Source organism: Anopheles funestus, chromosome 2RL (assembly GCF_943734845.2).
Source record: "Anopheles funestus chromosome 2RL, idAnoFuneDA-416_04, whole genome shotgun sequence".
Lineage (NCBI taxonomy): Eukaryota > Metazoa > Arthropoda > Insecta > Diptera > Culicidae > Anopheles > Anopheles funestus.
The window spans coordinates 4,903,374-4,925,558 of record NC_064598.1 but is presented as its reverse complement, the minus strand read 5'-3'; the positions used below and the strand labels follow the sequence as shown (position 1 = coordinate 4,925,558).

Here is a 22,185-nt window from a genome sequence, read left to right as displayed (position 1 = left end):
CTCTGGCTGGCTGCAACCGTCGCCGTCACAGCTAGTGAACCATCGTAAGCAAATTGGACGCACCTATCCTATCCTGTCCGATCTGCCTTGTGTTGTGTTTGACCGAGCTAACGATTTAATTAGCATCGGCGTGATTTTATTAATACCCTTTTCTCCTGACGAACCACCAATCGACGAGCATAGCGTAGCCGGGGGTGCATCGGCGATCAGCGGGATGCATTTACTACGATGCAGTTTTGGCTCATGAATCGTGTGTTGACACTATGATTAATGATGGTACTAAATACGCTCGAAAACACTGTTCGTTGGCAATAATAGGTAAGAAAAACAATTGATTGATGGCACCGAGAACAGGGTTGGGGTGTCTGATAAAATGGTCTACTTCAAGTAGAGGAAAATGATTTAACCGATTTGCATAGATTCTATTCTCTATTTGAACATTTTTCCAGAAAGAACAACATAACGACGATGAAAAATCACCTGCAAAACGTTTGTTGTTTTTCCCATTGTCTTGTTATTAATTTTACTAACCACTATTCATGTCTGTTTCACCTTTCATTCGTGTGGTTATGTTTCCCAAATAACATAACCCAACTGGGAAAAGCCCAACTCCACTACGTGTGGAGCATCACAGCCGGAACATTTACTACTGTGTAAAAGAACACAACCGAATTGTAAATGCAGCACTAAACCAACCAACCATTTGCATTAGGCTGGAACCATTTCCACCGGGGGGTTGTATGTAAAACGCACCAACCCAGTAGGGCTGTAAATTGTTACTCAGCACTGGCAAAACGGAAGCAAACAAAACGTGTACCTAAGCTGGAACTGATCAACTCATGTTAGCAAAGTGCAATTGTTAGTCGATTGCCATCAATCCTTTTGGTCGTTACGGTGCTCTAGTAACAACGTGGGAAAAGTACATCGTGCTCGATTTGAATCAGGCGCGCCCAAACTACGTTTCGAGCATGTCTCTCTCTGTGCGTGTGTGTGTGGGTGCAAAGCGTTCCAGACCGGATGATTGGAAAATCGATAGTTAAAAGTCGATTTTACCGAGTCTTCAATTATCAAGGGGGAAATATTTTACCACAGTGGAATCTTTCGCAGAGTCTTAGCTTTTTTGTGAGAGCAATAAAGTAATATAAAAGAGCACATGCATCCAGAACTCAACCTCAAATGGTTGTACTTTTGGGAAATTTACAAAGTAGTTTAAATGTAGTATTTGGTGAGGTAAAATACTTCTTTTTTGTTTAAAGATGAATATCTATCCTTCATCCAGGGTTGAAGAATTTTGCTTTTTAACTGTGAGTTATTTCATTTAATGATCCACAACCTCATGAAAAGTTCATCTTTCGTGAATAGATTTGAACTTTTCCACACTCCATTGGAACGAACAGTTAAAAATCTTCACATAATTCCCTTTAACTGCAACCCATCTCATTAGAAATGCAGCTCAACAGAACAGTAACTACCAATTTGTTCTTAACAACGCTTCAATCGTACTGTGCCTCCCCCAGCACAACTGGCAACGACTTGGCTTTCATCAAGCAACGAGTATTGGCACACGAGCATAAGAAATCTGAACTGAAAGACAGAACAAACAGCGTACAACCGTATACGCGGTGTACCACCTGGTTCCGGGCTTTGACTGACCTCCGCTTGGCTTGAGAGAACGATGAAATACCATACTAAAATATTCATACACTGATTGATTTATGCTCATTGCAGTGTGCACCGGTCGTCGCCGGTTGGTTTTCGTTTGCCCGAAGACGGAACCATTTCACTTACCTTCTTATGTACGCTGCCCGGTTACGTACATTTTATGCTCAGTCATTTCACAACCTCTTACATCTTCCGGATCGACGTTCTATGAGCGATCATCGTTCGCCATTGCTACTTCACCGAGACGTACCTCCATTCCCAATAGGTCTGGGGGAAAAGTTTTGCAATCCATTCGATTCGAAATGAAAATCTTCAAGTGCTGTATCGTTGTTCGGTTTCGTAACGACTTACGGCGCACCGGAACCGTACAGCAGAATCAGGATGAAACGTAAACCATTCTCGGAAGGAAGATAGTTTCCTTTTGCGAGGTGAAAATGCCTCCTGCCTTTCGCATCAATCATCGAACGGCGGGTGTTGGTGCGGACCCATCCGTAATATTACTATCAGATCGTATTAGCGTGAATTATTAAGAAGCCAAGACCCGATGTGTCGATTAATGGTAACAGGCGGAAGAAACACCCAGCGCTACATAAAGATATTACTTTAAATAATTAAACCAGATTCGGTGCAAAGTGGCGTGAAGATTAGAGTTTGCTAAATTTGCCCAACGTTCGCTTATTAGTATTGGATTGAAGTTCTTTCTCTTGATGGTTCCATCATCGGCCATGAGAAGTGACCCCATTTCCTTCCTTTAGGTTGGATGCACCCATGCTTTTATGCGCTTTTGATTCGATTCGTAATGTATTGTTTCGTTGCGCTTTTGGCACATAGCGACCGGGCCCGGAGGGCTTTACAATTTCCGTGTGCCGGGCTGAAGTTGATGGGATTTTTAATCTCTTCGTTTGTTCCGTGTTGGAGCAAGCTAGAGCTGTATTGACGAACACAAGCGGCTTAACGATGCTGGGATGGGATGTTCGCATATTGGATCGATACGCCCGCTAGCTGATTTGTGTGCGGTTATTTTACGGTTTGTGTTTCTCGAGCCAACCGGACACCTTTGTTTTACATATCTTCATTGTTGTGTTGAGCTTTGTACTTTTTGTACATTTTTAAAAATATGCTTAAATAGACAACAATAATGAAAACATTTTTATCGCTTTACAATCTGGACGCATATAATTTAAGTATAACTTTCATTGCAAAATAAAATATAAAGTTCAAAATTCTATCTATTCCATACGTAATTTTGAACAGTCCTTTCAGCGATCTTCTACATGCCAGTAAAAACGTTCAGCGTACCATCGTTGAGTCGTCGCCGGGGATCATCATATGTTCTAGAGCGCATCCGTGCAGGTTTAGGAATCTTTTCCTCCGAAATGCGGAAACATTTCCACAGACTGTACCGTATCTCGAGCGTATCGAAGAAAAGCCTACTATCGTACCAGGAAATGTGATGCGCCGCTTGTCGGTACTGTTCGCGCAGCGGCGGATTAAGGCTTGGTGCGTGATCGAACCGATTGTGCAGCACGCGCGTAATGTACGCATTCATCGATCCTGCCCGATGGATCCAGTTGATCAGTGTCATCACTGCCATTATCGTGGCATGTATTCGATTGGTGTGTTGCGATTCATCCACCAACTCTAGCTGAGAACCGGTGGAAGGGTAAAGAAAGATCTTTTGCACCTTGAGCAATAGACAGCAGATGGCGGAGGCGGTAAAGCCACTCGGAGCTTCCACGAGCAGCGTACAGAGCAGTTGATAGAACACTTCCAGGTTCATCTTGCGCTGGCTGTGACGCTCTATGGCTTGCAGCAGCGCATGCTCTAGATGTACCCGTTGTTCCATGAGCAACTGCTGCAGGGAAGTGTACTCAGTGGCCAGCACAATCTCGTAGTAGGTGTCCATGTGGAAGATGGCAGGTGATTGAAACTGGTCCGGGTTGTGTTGGCCACGGTCGAGCAGCTTTATCAGTACCTTGCAGGCAAGAATGCATCTGGTAGGGTCTTCGGATTCAATGCACTGCAGCAGATACTCCACGATGTACGAGCTCACCTCGGATACCAGCAGCTGATTCCGGAGGTCGTACAGTGTCATGTGGGAAGCGGCATGTTCTACCGTGGAACCGAACTCAATCCGTGCCTCGTCTGACATGTCGGTATCGAACACGAGCGGTAACATCATGATGAAAAACCCATACCGATCGGCTACGGACAAGAGTGGGACAAGATCCTTGAGACATTTCTCAAACCCTCGACGAAGTTCGTAAATTTGATTGCGGCTTGTCCCGATCATAACGCTCGTGTGATAAAAGCGCAGCAACTTCGACAGGTCGGAATATTCGATCAAATCCCAACGCTGCGATATGATCACGTTCTGCAATACGGAGAGAACGTGCCGTACCTGTCCAATGTCTGAAAGCTGCAGAAACCGTTCGACACGATCGATCAACTTTGACAGCAATGAGGCCGAAGGTGAACGACACTCGAGCACAAACAGCAGTATCTCCACGCAGATAAACTCCACATGCCAGAGGTTTTCCGTCTGCAGGAACTTCAGGATCGTATCGATCACCTCGTCCAGCAGTTCCGGTACGAGCAGATCAATGGCGGCCTGAAAGAGCACCTTGGCGTTTGCGAATGGTTCCCGTTGGCAGTGTTTCAGCGTGCTCGGTCTTAGCCGCAAATGTGCGACATAGTTCTGCACCAGTATCAGCGAACATTCGAGTATGGCATCGCGGTCCGGTATGTACTGGATGATGTGTCGGTGGGATCTGGTAACGATTTGGTCCAGTATCTATACTGCCGGAAAAACGTACGCCCGGTAAGGATTGTCGTTAGCTACGCCGTTTCTGCTATAGCTTACCTTTAGTGCTTTCGTTTCTTGTATGTTGGGTGAGCGAATGGTCGGATCCAAAAATATTCCGCAGGACGTTTTAAGCTGATCCACGAGTAAGCGCGTTTTTGCGGAGGTTAACCTTTTCCGGGAAAACAATGCCGAAAGTCTTCCCATTCCCGACAAAACCAGATGCCAAATGCATTAGGCATTAGATGTGTGTGTGTGTGTGCGTGTGTTTGTTTGCGTGGTCGAGACAAAAACCTAAATATAGCCTCCTTAGCTCGGGGTTCGGCGAGAGCGAATGTAAAACACCGCCTGCTAAGTGCGTGCTTTGGGCGAAAATGTTTTCTTGAGCTTTTGATTTTAAAACGTGCCCATATAGGTACCATTGCAACAAACATTTTCGTCGGTTTGAGTTATTGTGCCGTAAAGCATGTCTGCTATTGTGCTTTAAACAAGTGCCTGGTGTGTATCCACCGAAAATAAAGAGGAGAAAAAAAACATATTCATAAGGTAAAAGATGTACGGTACGAAAAGCACGAATGGGTGCGGGCAAGAGCAAGAGAGCAAATGCTTGGACAATTTTCCTCCCAGCACTTTGGCAAACAATTGTTTTGAAAGCAATCTGACAACGGCACTTACCCTCAAGTGGTCAACCCACTTCAGCGAACGGAGACAAACGCGTGTAAAATTCGGCAGCAGTCCCACTTTAGTAGAACCGTCCGGTGGAGAAGGAACATTTCTTCAGGACGCATACATTGCTGGGAAGTAAAACTTCAACTCACATGAGAAATGTCCTTCCATCTGTTGGGGTTTTTTGGTTTGTAGTGGTGTTTGTAGACCGTCGGAAGAAAACACCGGTATCCTTGTGTTTCGAGCAGTATTTTTTTTTGATGGAGCGAAAATATTCGAGCACTAAATTTAAATCGAGAGCGACCAGACTCGTGAGAACGATCAGCAGCACCACTCTCGTGCGCTCACGCACATTCTCACGTCGTCTCACGTAGTGCAATGGGGATGGTCTCCTGCGGTTCACTGCTTGCTCCTATCCGTTCACTAGAGCGACGTGCTCGATCTTTCGCCGTACGGGAGAAACCGACGAACAACATCCCGAATTTCGCTCGCGTAAACGAACTGGCGCGCGCCGTACGGTGTGGCACGCGAACCATATCGTTGCAGCTCACCATCATCAGTTCGATTTCAGTGACGTTCAGTTTCGGTTCGTCGTCGAGCGGTCGAGAGCGGTCGTGAAAAAGGACGAGATAAAAAAATATCTACACACCAAAGAAGAAGAAAAACAATACACGCACACCTAAACACTCACACTACTGCATGCGTGTTGTGTACCGTTTCACACACGTTTGTGAGATGCGATAGTGACATTTTAGCAACTAATTTCATCGTCACTGAACAAATTTAAAGTTATCAACAAAAAAAATAAAATAAAAGAAATTGTGTAGAAAATTCCTGACGCTGTGTATGAGTGTATGTGAAGTGAAGTGTTTTCCACCAGCTGATTAAAATTACGCAAATATACATACACACGCATACTAAACGTGTATAAAAACGGTACCGACATTGCCGTATACTGCAAGTGCAACCTTTCTTCATCCTTTAATTATGAAAACAAAATTAAGCACATGGGAAAGCCGGAAAAATGGCGAAGATGTTCATGCTCACGTGTGTGTGTGTGTGTTGGTGTAAGTGATGAGAGAGCAGGTTGAGGTAGGCGGGTGAAAGAAAACTTGCAGCACCGAGATCAACTGATGCGCGCAAAACGATAACGCGTGAAAAGAGGGTAGGCGTGCTTTTTATTTTCAATGCGAATTCGTGCTCAATGCAATGGTAGTGGCGTGTTCGGCGTGTGTTTGTATGTGTGCTTGTAATAATTGCGAAAATTTAAATTGTGAGTAAAATGTTGTTTGTTTAAAATTGTTTCAGACGCAAAATGCCTGCACGGTGTCGATAGATCTCTAGTGAAAATTACTCAATTCTCGTCAGTGCGAGTGTTGTCAGCTGAGTGATGAAGAAATTAGTGATTGTGATGTTCACGGGAGTGTGTAATTAGTGTAACGATCGGATGCAAAAAAGGCACGCAGGAGAGTGTGTAAACGCCCTGCCACACCCTGTAAAGTGGTAAAGTATCGTGCGAAAAGGATCGGTGGTGGTGAAGGTGAATAAAATAATCTAATCAAATATTCAACAATTATCGACCAAAAAACCCCAACTCGAAGTTGGCACCATACAGGCCCAGCTCCGCCCATCTCACCCCCGAATCAAGACCCGCATCGTTCGGCTGTATGGTGGGTTTTGTGCGTGCGTGTCAGATGAATGGCTATTATGGTTCAGTGTAAGAACACACCGTGAAACAGTAAACGCCGTTAACTTCAACGACACCGTTAAGAAAGGATTCCTCAACACAAGAAAAGGTGATTTTCTTCGCACACTAATAAGGTTTACACGGTACACAGGGTTAAAGATTCTTCAACCATACACACACACACACACACAGACGGACGCAGAAGATATGTTTTTGGGTCTTTTGGGATTACACAGAAAAAAAGAAGGGGTTTTTACACAAGTCACTGTGTGCGATATGAACTTTCCACTACAACGCACAGTTTAGGTTCGTGGACGTAAAAAAAGAGGGTTGCAAAAGATGGTGTAACATTCGTGGAACCGGAAATGGGATACTAATCGCATCCCTGCCTAAGATAACTTGGTGGCGAACTTTAAAAGGACTTGTTTCGCCTACCTCACGATTTAACACTACCTTTCCATCTGAAAAGCGAACAAACCACAAATCCCCATTCCCATCTACAAGGGTATGTTTGTTGGGATAAAATATCAAAGGCACCGTCTTTACGCTCAACGTCTTCATCATCCCTCAGTGCTCGATGTTGGGACAGTGAGCAAGTGAGCTTGAGATACGGTTGCTTAAGTTTCGTGTTACAATTAGCGGTCCGACACAACCATGCACCGGCAAAGGAATGACCGTGTGCGGGCAATGCTCAACAACTTTCGCGCTGAGCAGTTTCATTATCTTGCTTACTTAAGTGTCTTGTCTTGGGCTTGGTGTAAGTGGAATGGAAGCGATTTTGATACGAAAACTTCACGGATCCGAACACGCCCAGCACTTGGCAAAGATCTGCACTATGTCCAGCAGCGGAGAGGGCAGCAGCGTGGTTAATCGAAAGGAATAGCGATTCAATAACGCTTCGTTGGTTTCGCTGTCTTGTCCATTCCACCCGAACGTTCGACGTTGTTGCGGTCAAATTTTGGACATGTTCTAAAAATGGAATCGTCTCGTCGCTCGTTTCCACCCATCGGATTAGATCGTGCGGTGGATACTTTCCGCGAAAATGATCAGCTGATCAGTTGAAAGGAAACAAAAGCGCAACAAAACAGACCGAAGCAAACGAATGTGAGTCTGGAAGTAGCCAGCTATCGGAGGTTAAATCGCATCGGTCATTATCTACCATCATCCATGAAAGGGGTGTGGTTGGGTTGCTCCAGTTGCCATCGGGAAAATGCTGTGGGATGGTCAACCAATGCCTCTCGGGCATGCACCCGTGGGTCGGTTTGCTCTGCAAAAAGCCAGTACTGCGCAAATGAAGCACTTGGCAGCTTCGGACGATAAAGACACTGATAATGGGAATGGGGACGGTCGTACTGCTGCTGCTGCCCGAGGGCAAATGGCGAGATGTCGAAACAAGGTCAAACTGTGGACAACGCCTCGGGACGTATCGTAACGATCTGTCTTGATGTTTGTTGTGGTGATTTGGCTGGATGGTCGGGATGGTCATGATGCCTGTGTGCATTGGCCCAGTAATAAGGTGATTTATATTTTTCGGAGCAAATCTCTACTTTGCCCTCGTATGAATATTGATGCGATGTACACATACTTCGAGGATAGTTTGTTGTATTACAATCATAACAGAAATTGCAGTTAAAAAAACTTTTTGAACCGATGTTATCTTGTACAATATTAAATAAAACAATATAATAAATGTGCAGGAAATAGCAGTAAGTCGGTATTTTTAATAATCAGACTCGTAAAAATGATTCTATAAAGCGCGACATGATTGAAAACAAATGTTCATTAATGGAAAGATCTACGATAAATTGTACCGAAACATAAAAGAACAATTTCAATGAACATATTATAGATATAGGGATAAGGAGTCTATTGTTCATCAAATCTATTTAGTGAAGAAATTCATCTGAGATTTGATCGAATTAGTTAAGTGCTGAATACTATGAAGATAACTTTTTATTATGATAAACATTTTTTAATTGAATGGAATCTTCCATCAAATTGAAATCTTTTAAAATAATTCATTTTGTTACAAATAAAATCTACTACTAACCAAGGGAGATAATCCGGTAATATAATCTCCATTTAAGTCTAAACTTTCAATATTACCTTGAAACTTCGTTTGAATCTGTTGCAACAGTGGATCATGTTGAATGAACGCTACATAAAGTATCCAACTTCTTGCAGAACTACACTCGTTATTTAGTTTATCATATTTTCTTCATTGCCAGCAGCAAAAACTGTTCTTCATTTCGCTTTCACCATCCCAAGTCCTTAGAACTGACCTTAGCTAATGGTATTAATCTAAAGTTTATTGGTTCCACCGTGAGAGAGATCATAGCACAAAGTAAAAAAGCAGAAATGTCTGCAAAAAAACATAACCAAAAAAAAGAAATAAGGCAGGAAACTTTTGCACGAAGATGACATAAGAGCGATTGCAGCAGTGTTCAAGAAGCAAACAGTTTCGCAATTTTTGTTGGTGCAAGCGCGCTGCACTCAGAGCGTGGGCAACAGTGAACCAACTGCAACATTTCGCTTCAAAAGAGTTTCTTCTATTAGTAGGAGCAAGTTTTGTCCGGCCCAGACTGGGAAACAATATGGGAAAATGGCTCCATGTGACCGTCAGCAGCTGGTTTGCTACCCAATGTCGCAAAGTTATTGATTAAGTGAATGAAAGACTTTATGAGTGCATTCACGGTGTGACCCTTAGTTAGTGCAAGTTTATTCAAGTTTGCTAGATAGTTAGTACTATTTTTTCTATGATTTCAAGTGCACAGGTTGAAGTATAAGCCATGCTTGAAAATGCATTGAACTAATTATTATTACTCCTTTGGGAAAGATAATGATACTGCTGTTATGATTTTTATAATATTAAGTAAAAGAAAAAAGAACTATAAATAATAATTTTGTACGTTTTTTGAAATTTCGAAACTAATACTTGTACTTAACTGATGATGGAGACGCCTGGTAGTTTATGCACGTTACGATGGAGACGCCTGGTCTTTCACATATTTGCTCAACAATATGTAAGAAAAAGTAAAAACTGTAACTTACAAACATTTTCTGTCAATCATTCTGTACGACACTATTTCATTATGTGATTCTTGCGAAAACGTGTTAAAAATGGGTTTAATAATTATACTTCCTTTGTAATCGTGGTTCTTTTTTTCTTATTTAAATACTTTCCATTACGATATTTCTATTCAATAAATTATGGTTGGTTTGTTTCTTTTGTTCTTAACTTATGTAATGTCATGTCTTTGTTACGTCGAGCTAAATGTTATCCCATGATCATCCCATTTGTAGTGACGTAATTAGAAAGCCGAGAAAAAGAAACGCCACGAAAAAGTGCAAAAGAAACATTAGAAAATTATGATAAAATATTCTCCAGCCGAAACAAGGTAGCTCGTTAGGTCACTATAAGAATATTAAAAAAAAATAACAACTCGACTCCATCTTGAGCAAAAACCGACGACAGTAGTTTTTCCTTGTCAAACAAACGGCACTATCGCTTATCAGTTGATCGAACAGCTTTTTCCCCTTCGTTAAACAAGTCGTTTCGATGATGGGCTTAGGTAGCGAACTGCCATAAAAAACGCGCTGTAGCTCGAACACAATTTGCTGTGGATAGAAATGGTAAGCAAAAATAAAACCAATACTACTACGCTTAGAAAAAGCTGTCGTGACCGACGTTTGAGCGACACAGGTGGTCGGTGGGGACGAAAGCAGGCGCGCATCTATCCATCGATGATTGCGAACGTCAAATTGAACAGGACACAACCGCGGTAGCTGGAAACGATCGTCCGCTTCGTTGGGTCGTTCGCGCACACTTCGGAGTATTTTTGAGCTTGACCAAGCGAGACACGAGACAGCAAGAAAAAGGGGAAGAAACGGGAAGAAACGGTAAGCCATTAAGTGGCAGCAGGTTATGTTTATTACACAATATTTTTACGATGATGGATTATGACAATCTGCAGGACGCGTGGCAAAGGGCAAAACCGTGCGCTGTTCCGTGGAAGATGGCAGGACACACCGCATGGTGTGCTGGTGTCTAGCGCTTACGTCCATTCGACACAAACCATTTGTTTAAAGCTCCGGTCAGACTGTGTGGGGTGCGGTTTTGATTGATTTATTGATTGTTGTTCGTCAGTGCGCTTTGAAGCAGACACAGAACGTGAAGTGCATTTTAAAATATCACTCGGTCGGAAGTTTCAATTCGCAAAAGTTAATTTAAAATACTTTAAATTTGCCAACAATTAAATATTCAAAAACTCCACCAACGTATTTGAAAATGCAGGCATTTAATATAAAAAAAGGAAAACAGGAGAGCGATAAATATGAGTTTACTTTTTAGGCATGTTTTGAATTAGAAAATATTTACCATAATCATATCTTTCTCACTGTCACGTACCACAAATCTGCGTAGAACGTTTACCCGGAAAATAATCTACGATCACGAGTGTTTGATTTGATTACCATCGTTTTTATTACTTTTGGCACTCGGTCAATGATACCGAGCGCATCGTAAGCTGCATCGATGGTGCATAAAAGGTTGCTGCAATCGTAAATTTATTTACAAAGGTTTATACGAAACTACCAAAGACAGTGATGGGTTCATATTCGATTAGTTTATTCAGTTCCATGAGGAAACACGAGCTCGGACGCTGTGCTGGAAGCTGACGGCGAGGATGATGATGATGATGATCATGATTACGATTATTATTGCGCCGTACATGTGGTCGGTTTGAAACCAGGTCAATGTGATCGTTTAATGCCTTATGGTAGTAAACATGTGCGAGTTCTGGAATTAATTGTAGGATTACGAACGAGTAATAATTCTAGTTCGATAGTGATCCGTAACGATAGCTGTTTTCAGTTTTATTCGCTGTCCTGCGGCAACTGTACCATGAAACGTCTTCACCACACTTTCACGCAACGATTGGAGAACGATTTTGTATGCTTCCAAAAACTGCCGCAAAAGCTTACAAAATCCTACGGAAATATCAATTTCCAAGAGCAACCCATCGATTGGGGCCATGTTTCCTGAACGATACGTTCGCAAAGGTTGAACAAAACTGTATCGGAACTGATTTTAGTCGTTTCGATATCCTGTTTGATGTTATGTTTATTTTTTTTCTTCATCGCTCCAACCGATCCGAGGCAAATAGAGAAACATTTCCATCCGGGGGCTTAGGGTTCTTAGTGAGCTCTTGTGGATAATAGTTCGTAAGACATCGTCCTTTCTTACGATACAAAGCACTTCCCTTTTTGGAAGGCCGAAAATCATTACGAAAATCTATCGAGTCCCTGCACAAGCCAGCCCGGCTGCCGGTCGCCCGCGGCACGGCACAATCTGAACGAGTTTGTCAACAACATCTTCGTTAGTTCACTTCCATCGAGACACACTTCGGACACCACGGGCCGTCGTTCATCATCACCGATGTCGCTCCAAAATCAGCATTGTCAAGGGTGTGTCATCGTTAGCTCGTCGGATGTGTTGTGTGGAAGTTCGTTTTTGATTTTTGCTCTGCTCGATGGCTACAAATCCATTCCCGGAGCAAGAAAAAAAAAGCACCCATCATTATTATGATAATCTGTGCTGTCCCTTAGACAAGACCGGTGAAAGACCTTAGTCTACCAGTGGGCGATACATAGAAAGGATCTCACCGGACGGAGCGACGGCAACGAGGTGAAAGATTCCATAGCAAATTAGTTTGCTGGTTGAAGGTCTTTTGTTTCCCACGAGACAGCATCCGAATGGTTTGCATTATTTTTCCTTCATTTCCGAAAAAAATCCCCCGTTAGTAGATAGAGTGAAGGAACGAGACGATAAATGACACCAGGGCGACCTTTTGCTTAGTGTTATCCCTCATCAAAAGTCGGTTTCCTGTCGCGATTGAACGGACTGGATCTTGTTTTTTTTTCTCTCTCGCTCTCCACTTACCATCTGTCATTCTTGTTTGAGCGTAATGGTGAAGGTGCAATTTATCTTTATACCAAACGAAGAGAGATGTAACCTTCGGTACGATGCTTCATCTTCTTCAAAATAATCCTTTCATCGCCAATACCGTTGAAGGCATACGAGGAAAACAATAGCCGTGTGAGATGATATCTGTGATGATGCAGAATCTTAGTTTTGCTTAATACTTGTTATTTGTTTCATTTGCCCTGATATGTTTCGCATATGATGTAAAATACATATAATCCTTCGGAAATAAACAACGAAACAAATAATGTTTTCCTTGTTTAAGAAAATCTCTACAAGAGCTAATGTATCTTATGACTTCTAAGAGTATTTGCCAAAAAAAGCTGGGATACAGGGTGCACATGTAAATATGATTTATAAGAATTATTCCAAATTATTAACCCGAACTTATTCAGCCGTTTTCCATAATAAAACATGCAATAAAGTATGAAGCATAAAAACTGCTCATATTCCGGACGATTACGTTCGGGTAAATACAATTTCAAGATTTATCACAAATTTAAAGCAACTCAACAAAGCGCCAGCATTTGACAAGTCAGCTACCTTTAGTTATGCATATGAAAAAAAAACCTCAACGCGCTCGATGATAAGTAAGTGTTGGAAAGTAGTAATATTAGCATATTTATCGTACCCACTCATCTCAACGCCCTACGGGGTCGTGATCGTCGTCCGTAACACTCAACGCCAGACCTTGGGGTGGCATAAATCAATGAAAGTCAATGTCTTATCTTTGCAAGAGCAAAAGCATTGTAAGAACCACCATCGGGGTGCCGATGCAAATGAGTGACATCTTTCCATGCTTGGCGTTCTGGAACGGTTTGAAGCGGGTCCCATCTATTATACTACGGGCATCGAACATCGTCGTGTTATCAGCCGAACATCTTCACCCATCGTCTTCCCCTCTTTTTTGTTGCTCAAATCTCAATAGTTCATCTTGACCGCAATCTCTCATCGCATCCACCAAGGATCGCACAAAGAGTTGTTTTTTCTGTGCGTTGCAATGCAAAAATAACGACAAACCCTCGGTAATTTAACCTTCTGTGGCCTCGATTTTGCAAGCCAAACAACAAGAACAAAATTCAAGTGGTGAACTTTCAGAAAAGATGCTTGAAAGTGCTTGGCATCGCTGAAGGGATCTATACACAGGGACAGGGCATTGTGGAACACCGCAGATACCGTTTCATTCGATGGAAGCATTGATCTAGTTCACTAATAACATCGTGTACGTGAGGTCAATTGCAAGGCATCAGACGTGTTTGTGCTGTTGTTTCCACGGAATAGACGGGTTTTCGGGCCAAACCAAATTTGTCAGGCGCTTGATGAAGGATACGAGTTCTTCTGAAATCCCTCTTGAAGCCCGAATAGCTATGAACAGAGGAAGAGAAATCATCCAAAAATATTCACTCCGATTGATTATTTGGCGCGCTCGAGATATCGATCAATTGTTATCCCATTTCGAGACTGTTTTGCAGGCAACGCTTTGTGGGACGGGTACGAACACAAAAATGCAAGAAAGAAAATGGATAAGTAAAGACTGGTACGGTAGTACACCGGTACACGGACGCACTACGGTACTAGAAGAAACGGCCTATAAAAAGATCAAACCCCCATTAGACTTTATTTTTAGCACTAAATAAAACGCTTTCCATGGCCTCTTACCTCTAGCCACACCAGCACGGATGACTTTCCCACACACACACGCAAACCTTTTCTTCGTTTGCTCTTCGCTTTCTTTTTCCGACCAGTTTCTCCCTTTCCCCGCGACGTGGGGCGTTTGCTGAACCATTGCGTGAAGCTGGTTAAAAATAATACACTCATCAACTGATAGACCCGCGCATTCTACTGGTGATACCGTTAAGAGCGACTGCTGTTCCAGCCAAACCCGGGCGAAGGTAATGGCGGGGGGGGATGGAGCAGATTTTCCCTCGGTGAGGTTTCAATGCGGCCGGTCAGGTTTCACCACGCGGTACCCGAGATGATGCTCGCACACGGTTGTCGTCCACATTCGATCGTTTTCGGAGAGGGAAAATTCAGAAAATTCCACACCCCAAAGAAAAACAGGTGTACATGGTTACCACCTTCCTCCCCTCTTTTCTCCCTATCTCCCCATAATCGCCCATTGCTTTTCTATGTTCTGTTTGAATGCCCCTGCCGGAATCGCGCATTCGCACACCTTTTACGGTTGATGTGATGCGGATGATGAAATGAAATTTTTTTATCCCTTACTATGCACAATCTTCTCAACTCTGTGTTTGTGTGTGTTGCATCGTGAAAATGTTGTCAAACTGTACCGGTGACAGGGCTTAACGTACACGCGGCGTGTTATGGCAGACGAGGCATATGGGTTTGTCTATTTCGTTCAATCGATACACCCCACTCAACCGATATCAATCTAGTTGCCGTGAGACCTTAGCAACGAGTGAGTGAGCACAACTGGCGAGTGTGTAAGCGAGCTGAAAAAATCCAGCCATTGCAAAAGAGAGTTACGCTTGTGAGCATGAGGATTATTTTGGAATTGAATCGTTTTGGAGGAGGGATGTTAAGGCGACTTTATGTTATGGACCGCTCAGGAGCGGAGGTTGGAGGAGAGAATACGGAAAAACCGGGGGTGGGATTGTGTCGTTGTGCGCGACGGTAATTGCAGCGGGCGTAATAGATATCCTCTTGTTCGGGGGACAGTTGTAGGCAGGCACAGTGAAGCTTTTGGGATATTTTTAATGGATACCTTGGTGCTTCAGGTGGGACATTGTTGGGAAATTGTTTCCATCTGTGAACTTGGAACGCGGGCATACTTTGGGACGTGGAAGGTAAGTTGCGGTTCAGGGATCTCCCTTAATGTCATGTGGATGAGAAGATAATCCGGAGAAAATGGATTTCTCGGACACAAAGGCGATGAAGAGAGCTGTAGGTAGGTAAGGATGCTTGGGAGTTGAAAGATGCGCAGGTGGAAGGTGACAAGACATTTACCTTTAAATTCCAAATTCCAAAGTATTTCCGAAGCTTTGTTTGATTTATTGAGCAAGTTTTTGTTTTTTGTTGCAGTCAACTACTGGCAATTTAATGAGCTAAAAGGAAAAACGTTGGCTCATTATTGAGATCATTCTTCTGATTGCAACAAACGAGATCATTTCCAGTGTATAATGAAAATACGTTTAATTATTACAAACTCCACGAACTAATTCCGCTGGTCTGCTAAATGGGCTTAAGAGATCTGATTGTAATTTAACTATTTTTAGGATCATTTTTCAAAGTGTACAACGTGTTAGAAATATAGCTTTGACACCGTTTGGTGATCAGACCTTAGTGACTGATAATTAATAAAAATATAAATAAATGTGTCGAAGCGCCGAGGGAAGAATTTACAGAATTCTATTCTCCAAGCAGATATTAAGTATTTAACACACCCTTTTTGAGGACTTATGGCTTTGTTAAAACTTCCATTCGGAAGCTTAAATGTTCGCCGTAAAAAATGAAAAATGGCTGCTCGGTTCGTTCAAACCCTGTACGGGTGAAACTTAATTTCACCCTCGAGTAAATAAACATACGCTTGCACAAAAAAAACTCACACTAAAACATACTGACATACATGCAGCTAGCACGTTGTGTTAGTAAATAGATTCATCATTTTGACACAAGCCTAGGCTAGGATGGAGCAGAACAATATGGTGAGTGGAATCAATCTGCCACACTGCTGTGCACTTTTCCAACAAAGGAGAGAACCACCAACCGGAAGCCACATGAACTTTATGTGCACGAGTTCATTGTGGTGCATCGTGCAGGTTTTGGTGGTTGTGGCTTTTTTCCTGGTAGCCGTACAAAGTTCGGTAGCTGGCAGATGCTTCCCGAATGGATGGTGAATGATAAGAATGAAGTTAGACAAACATTACATGGAAGAGAACAATAATAGACAAATCCCCCACACACGTGCACACAGACACACACAAAAAGAATAGCTTGAATGTAACGAAGGTAGAGCATCGTTTCGTAGTACAATAATTGAACATTCTTGCTGCTGTCAAGCATGGGGTCTAACTCATTCGTTTGTCCTTTTTCTGTTTCTAACTGTATCCCTTTTTCTCGTTGCAGGTGCAGAGTACTGGATTTAAGCATCGATTCGGTTTTCATTAGGTAGTTTCAAAATTTAATTTTTCTATCAAAGTTTGAAACATTTGGTCTTGACAAAACGCTAGAGTAAAATTGAAAGCAGCATCATCACCAGCACAAAAGTCTATTTTACGAGAGTTAAAAATAGTTTGCTGTTATATAATTACCGCATTCCTAACACTTTATGATTGCCAATTAAATAAATTAAATACAGCCCATAAATAGTTGCATCCTACCCAATTCCGTACGGGGTCAGGCCATGGTGGGCCTGTGAGTCGTCCGCGAATGGAAAACAATCTCATCTTTCTGGTGTGTCCTTGGCATAATTTTTTTTTGTGTGTTACCGCCACAAACAACTCTAGCTAGTTACGGTAACGGAATAAGAATAACTAACCATGCGACACTGCTATCTGAAAGAGTCGCAAAAAAACCAACAACAAAAGTGTCCCACTCACCCAGTCAAATTTATGCCACGTTTTGTTACGAGACAGTCGACGAGAGCCGAACCACACTCTCCGACGCAGCTCCCAGTCGGATGGATATTTTATTACCATTCCAATTACCGTGATGCCACCTTTTTTTCGGGAAAGGAAGACAACGGTTTGGTTCTCGTCCTTTTTGCTCTCCTTTTCATCTTCCAATTTTGCTCAACTAATGAGGTGGCACTTTTCTGCCGCTTCTTCCGGATCTCGTGATGGTGCAAAACAGTTTGCTGTAAAAACCATTGAACAAGGGGTGGATAATATGGTCTTGGCAACGAGTGGAACGAAGAAAAAAAAAACAGAATAGTAAAACTCCCACCGGGAGTCACGCGGGTAAGTCGTATCTTTCATACTCAGCATCCGCATCGGAACGGCGCTTGCTTCCTTCGCAAAAGGGAATTGTTTGCGGGAAGTTATTTATTTATCAGCAAACGGCTCGGTGTTTCAAGAAAGCCAATGGTTCACATTTCTTTCACCCAGCGTAGGTTTTTCTCCACCAATTTTTGGGGTCACACGGGTGGGTAATGCGTTCCAATGGGAAAACATCACTATTTCACCTCCCGAAATGTGGTGAACTTAGTTGGTTTTATATGTGTGTAGTTAATTTGGAACGATTCGTAATAACCTACGCAATATTGTCTATGAACCAGAGAGACAAAAGAGAGACAGCAGCACCAAAAACATTGTGTGTGTGTGTGACTAAATGGCTACCCTTCTCTATCTCGGTCAGGGAAGACAACCGTACGTCTTGATTAGAGTTGAACCAATCGTGCACGGGACATACCGGCTACACCGATTCGTATGAATAATGCAAACGCGAAACAAACGACATGGAACGAAGTGTAGAAAAGCAAAAGAATCGAATCCCTCGATAACATAACAACAGCAGCAAACCGTAAATCGAATTCGAAAGATCGCAACAAAGACGCTTTGGAATCGCTTGAGGCAACAAAATTCGACATTCGAACAAAGCAACTTCCTTGGCTTGACAAAGCAACATCCTGAAATGGTTCGTTGTGGCTAGCCGAGTATCATGCCGTAGTTCGAAAATGGACGGATTTTTTCATGTGTTATCTATTTTTTGCAGTTTCTTTTTTTACCAGATTTCCCGGCACGGAAAAGTACGTTCATTATTGATGTCATTTTGCTTCATGCAGCATCGCAAGCATGCATGTGTGTGGCAAGAAGTCCAAAGAATACTCGTTTCTGATTCGCAATTGACGCAATCGAAGAGTTTCGGTTATGGACCATGAGGTTCTTTCGCATCCTCCGCATCTCATTGAATCGTGTCTCATTCACGATCCGGGAGAAAAAAAGGTAGTGAAAAAACATACAACTGGGTATAAAAATGAATACGACATTCCTTCGATTGCCGTAGGTTCAGTTGGAGATTAGGCATGTTTCAAGACCCGGTACTAGAGCATACCATGTGGCTTTAAGAGTCCAATCGGCCACCCTGCCGACACGTCTTGCATGTTATCCCATACACTTTCGGTTGGTACGAGCAGCCACTTCAGCGTTCTGGGTACATGTACAAAGGGTTCCCGTTTTTGGAACGAAGCAACATAAAAGACTCCGGACCGGATCGATAGCTTCATCTCATGGCGTAACGAGGTTAGGTGCAACATTGAAAGTGCCCGGAACAGCAGCAAAAGGTCAGCAGCATGTAGGCCCGCCGTGCTGCAAACGGTTTGATGGGAACGGAGATTCTGGACAAAAAGAACGAAGGCAACGCCATGAGTTTGCCGACCGTACTTTGGTACGATGGTTCTGGAACCAGCTCCAGGAGGTGTCGAGCCGCATGGTAATGATACCGAATCATCTCGAAGGATCGCTGAATGCCTTTGTAACCGGCGGAAAGTACTTTCTCAGTTTCTCCTTTATTTGTTTGATAAGAGGTTGTGCTGGGGTCGGGGGAGAATGTAGGACGGTTATTTTTAGCACAGCCAAAATCATGGAACTGTGTATCGTTGTAGACTGTGGAATAGTTTTGATGGTTGTTTAAAGTTACCAAGAACCTGCTGGAAGGTAGGCGAAAGATGTTTTGTTTTATCTTCAAAAGGGAAAAGAAGAAAACCACAACAAAAATTAACATAAACGTACTTCGAAGGAAACTCCATTTTGTTTTTTCTTTTGAAAGATTCAAGAGAGACTTTTTCGGAAAACAACTTTCTTCTTCAACGATTTTGTCTAGTTGTCAAATTCTTCAAGAAAAAGTATTTCAAAAAGGGAAAAACGTATCATTTTGCACAAATCGTCATGGGTTTTTCTAATTTAATTCCGTAACACGCCTGATACAAAGAAAATTCTGGATCGTTTGCTTCCTGGAAAGCTTGTTGTTTTGCAGTTTATCCATCGCCGAAGCAATTACTACTCGTGCTTACGTATGCAATTGCTTGTGTTAAGCTACGGCAACTTATCCATCATTTCATGAAACTTGATCTCCGCTACCATACATCGCGCGCCAGGCTGGGCCGGCGGTCTGTGACATCATCATTATCGCAATCTTCCTCACCGTCGTCAGCGTTATCTACTCTCACAATAGTACCGGCTGACTAATCCTATGGCCTCCAAAACCTCCCCGGCAAAAGACGTACATCCTTTGCCCAACCGCCGGCCGAAAGGATTAAATGTGACGGGGTACAAGACTGACGCATTTGTATTTCGCTCGATCATCGTCACCATTGTCTGTCATCTGTGCCCTGTTGTCTACCATTTTGGTTCTTCTATCCTCTGCTGACTAGCTTCAGCACTTACACTCCTTTCCACTCTCACTCTCTCACTTTATCTCTCCGTTCATCGCTGATGGTGGTGTTGTGTTGATTTAATTTATGCTTCACGTGTTTGACGTTTGCAGCCTCCGCTGGGACATTGGGTAAACAATAGGGGCGAACTACTAATACTTGCCATATGAAATCGTGAATGTGGGGATTTCTTTTTTTTTGTTTGTCAACGGGTGATGTAGTGTATGGAATGCTAGATAAACGAAACCCTGATTCCATTCCATCGTCAAGGGATTGGGGAGAGCTAAAAAGTGCTGAAATGTGTATTTGGACGTCACAAAGCCGATGTTGCCGTGGTGTAGAATAATTGCCCCAATTGCACGAACTGTGTCAAAAAGATGAATGGCAAAGCAGACAGAATAGGGAAAAAGGGTTTTTCCTCGTCGATCTTGACTGAATGATGAAGCTAAAAATAATTATTTTTATCTCATCGCAAACAAATCTGTTTGCCTAGGTATGTCCTATATGTTGGAATGACTCGCCATGCAACTCTTCTGGACAGTACTTTATTTGACAGAGCAAGCAGAAAGCAATCAAAACCGGTGTACCTCTGGAATACTCATGAGAGTGATAGCATACGAAATAGTATTTGAAAATAAAATCGAACTAAAAAGTAAAGCATAATAACACGATGATCATCCAAATTGTTCGTGATAAATCGAACACGTGTGTATCATACAGTGCACGGGAAGACTCCATTGAACAATTTTTTACCCCCTGATCTATTGGTAATTCTGGAAACGAACGAAACTCTTGCTTTATAAAATATGCTCAACAAACAAAAAGCGAAAAAAAATAAACAAAAACTACTCTCGTCGGCCGTGTTGCAACGACATGATGAACGGGAAATGCATGTCAATTGTTGGCGAATGTCACCTTTTTTGCATCGTTTGTCACATTCGTGATATGGCACTCCCAGGAGATTGACAGTTATGTTATTGTATGATTGTTTTGTTTTTTGTTCTTTGAATACAACTTTAATCGAATACTATCCAATCAAATCGATCTCCGACTAGAGAATATGGTTTTAGTATATTGTTTTTATGTTTTTGTATTTTTAGCACTCAATTTAATATTGGAATAAAACGCACAATTGGCAGTTAAACAAACTTTAATTGTTAGCTTTTAATAGAAAACATGAAAACTTACAACATTATAACACAAAAAATCATATCTGATTGTTTGTCCAGTGAATTCCTAACGAATGTTTCGGAATTAATGTGTTGAGCACAAGAATTAGGATGTTCCGTTCTTCCCACCATCTCGGTTATTCTCATGGGTTCTAACACGACCGATTTATGATTTATTTGTTTGTACGATGTTTGATGAACGGTCAATCACGGATGGAAGAAACCGGTCCGCATTATTTGTGGTTGGTGAAGAAATTCTTGGCTGATCGCAATATATTGATCGTCATCCCCTAAGGATGTGTGGTTTATCGCCGTAACAGATGTGTTGTGTATGGATTGAGATAATGAAATTTTCATCGTTGGGCAAACTTTTCTCGTTTAATCAGTCCATTAATTGGTATGCCTCAATCAATCGAACGAGTAAAGCTTTTTCTCTATCTTATTTAGATATTTGTTTGCTTTCTTTATCTAACCAAGGTTGGAGAAATGTTGGTTGGATCGTGTCGATTTGTTTAATACAAATTAATATGTAAATTGGAAATAACTTTTCCTCAACATTATAATTGCCTTTGATACCATCGCTGCAAAAATGGAAATTTGAGTACATCGGGACGATCTAATGATTTTTTCTTCGCTCATGTTTGAATTTCATTTTTATCGCCAATGTTAGACAGTGATTACCAGTTGTATCATAATGCATATCAAACATTGCTTTTTTATCAGACCCCAGTTTTATCATCAATGTGCTTAAAATGGCAGTTTATATGCACAACACTTTGCCCTTGTTGCAACAACGAAAAAAAAAGCTGAAAAGATACACATCTCACAATTACCCATCCATATGCAGCACGATATCACGACATCAGCACACCCATCAAGATTCAA

The 22,185-nt window shown here is 42.2% G+C and overlaps 3 protein-coding genes across 11 annotated transcripts in view; 1 reads left to right on the top strand and 2 right to left on the bottom strand.

Moving 5' to 3' along the window:
- LOC125762692 (uncharacterized) overlaps positions 1–22,185 on the bottom strand; it is a 185,863-nt gene that overhangs the window by 57,187 nt on the left and 106,491 nt on the right. The window lies entirely within an intron of this gene.
- LOC125762708 (uncharacterized) lies at positions 2,828–4,850 on the bottom strand. Its single transcript, XM_049425159.1, has 2 exons — positions 4,526–4,850; positions 2,828–4,456 (listed from the first exon to the last, which is right to left on the bottom strand). Exons 1-2 carry the CDS (start codon positions 4,670–4,672, stop codon positions 2,933–2,935), a joined length of 1,671 nt encoding a protein of 556 aa, XP_049281116.1. The 5' UTR covers positions 4,673–4,850; the 3' UTR covers positions 2,828–2,932.
- The window catches only part of LOC125762687 (uncharacterized), a 116,855-nt gene continuing 100,343 nt past the window's right edge, over positions 5,674–22,185 (top strand). For 4 of the 6 annotated variants that reach the window (XR_007418242.1, XM_049425073.1, XM_049425070.1 and 1 more), the window contains exons 1-2: positions 6,303–6,927; positions 16,888–16,929. The gene's annotated coding sequence lies outside the window, so the exon portion shown is untranslated. The other 2 variants (XM_049425071.1, XM_049425072.1) reach the window with 2 other exon arrangements.

Bases quoted from the DNA above. Each gene is read 5' to 3' on its own strand.
- LOC125762708 (XM_049425159.1), bottom strand. From the start codon at position 4,672: ATGGGAAGACTTTCGGCATTGTTTTCCCGGAAAAGGTTAACCTCCGCA. The intron at 4,457-4,525 runs GTAAGCTATAGC...CCGGCAGTATAG, and splicing joins AAGAAACGAAAGCACTAAAG to ATACTGGACCAAATCGTTAC.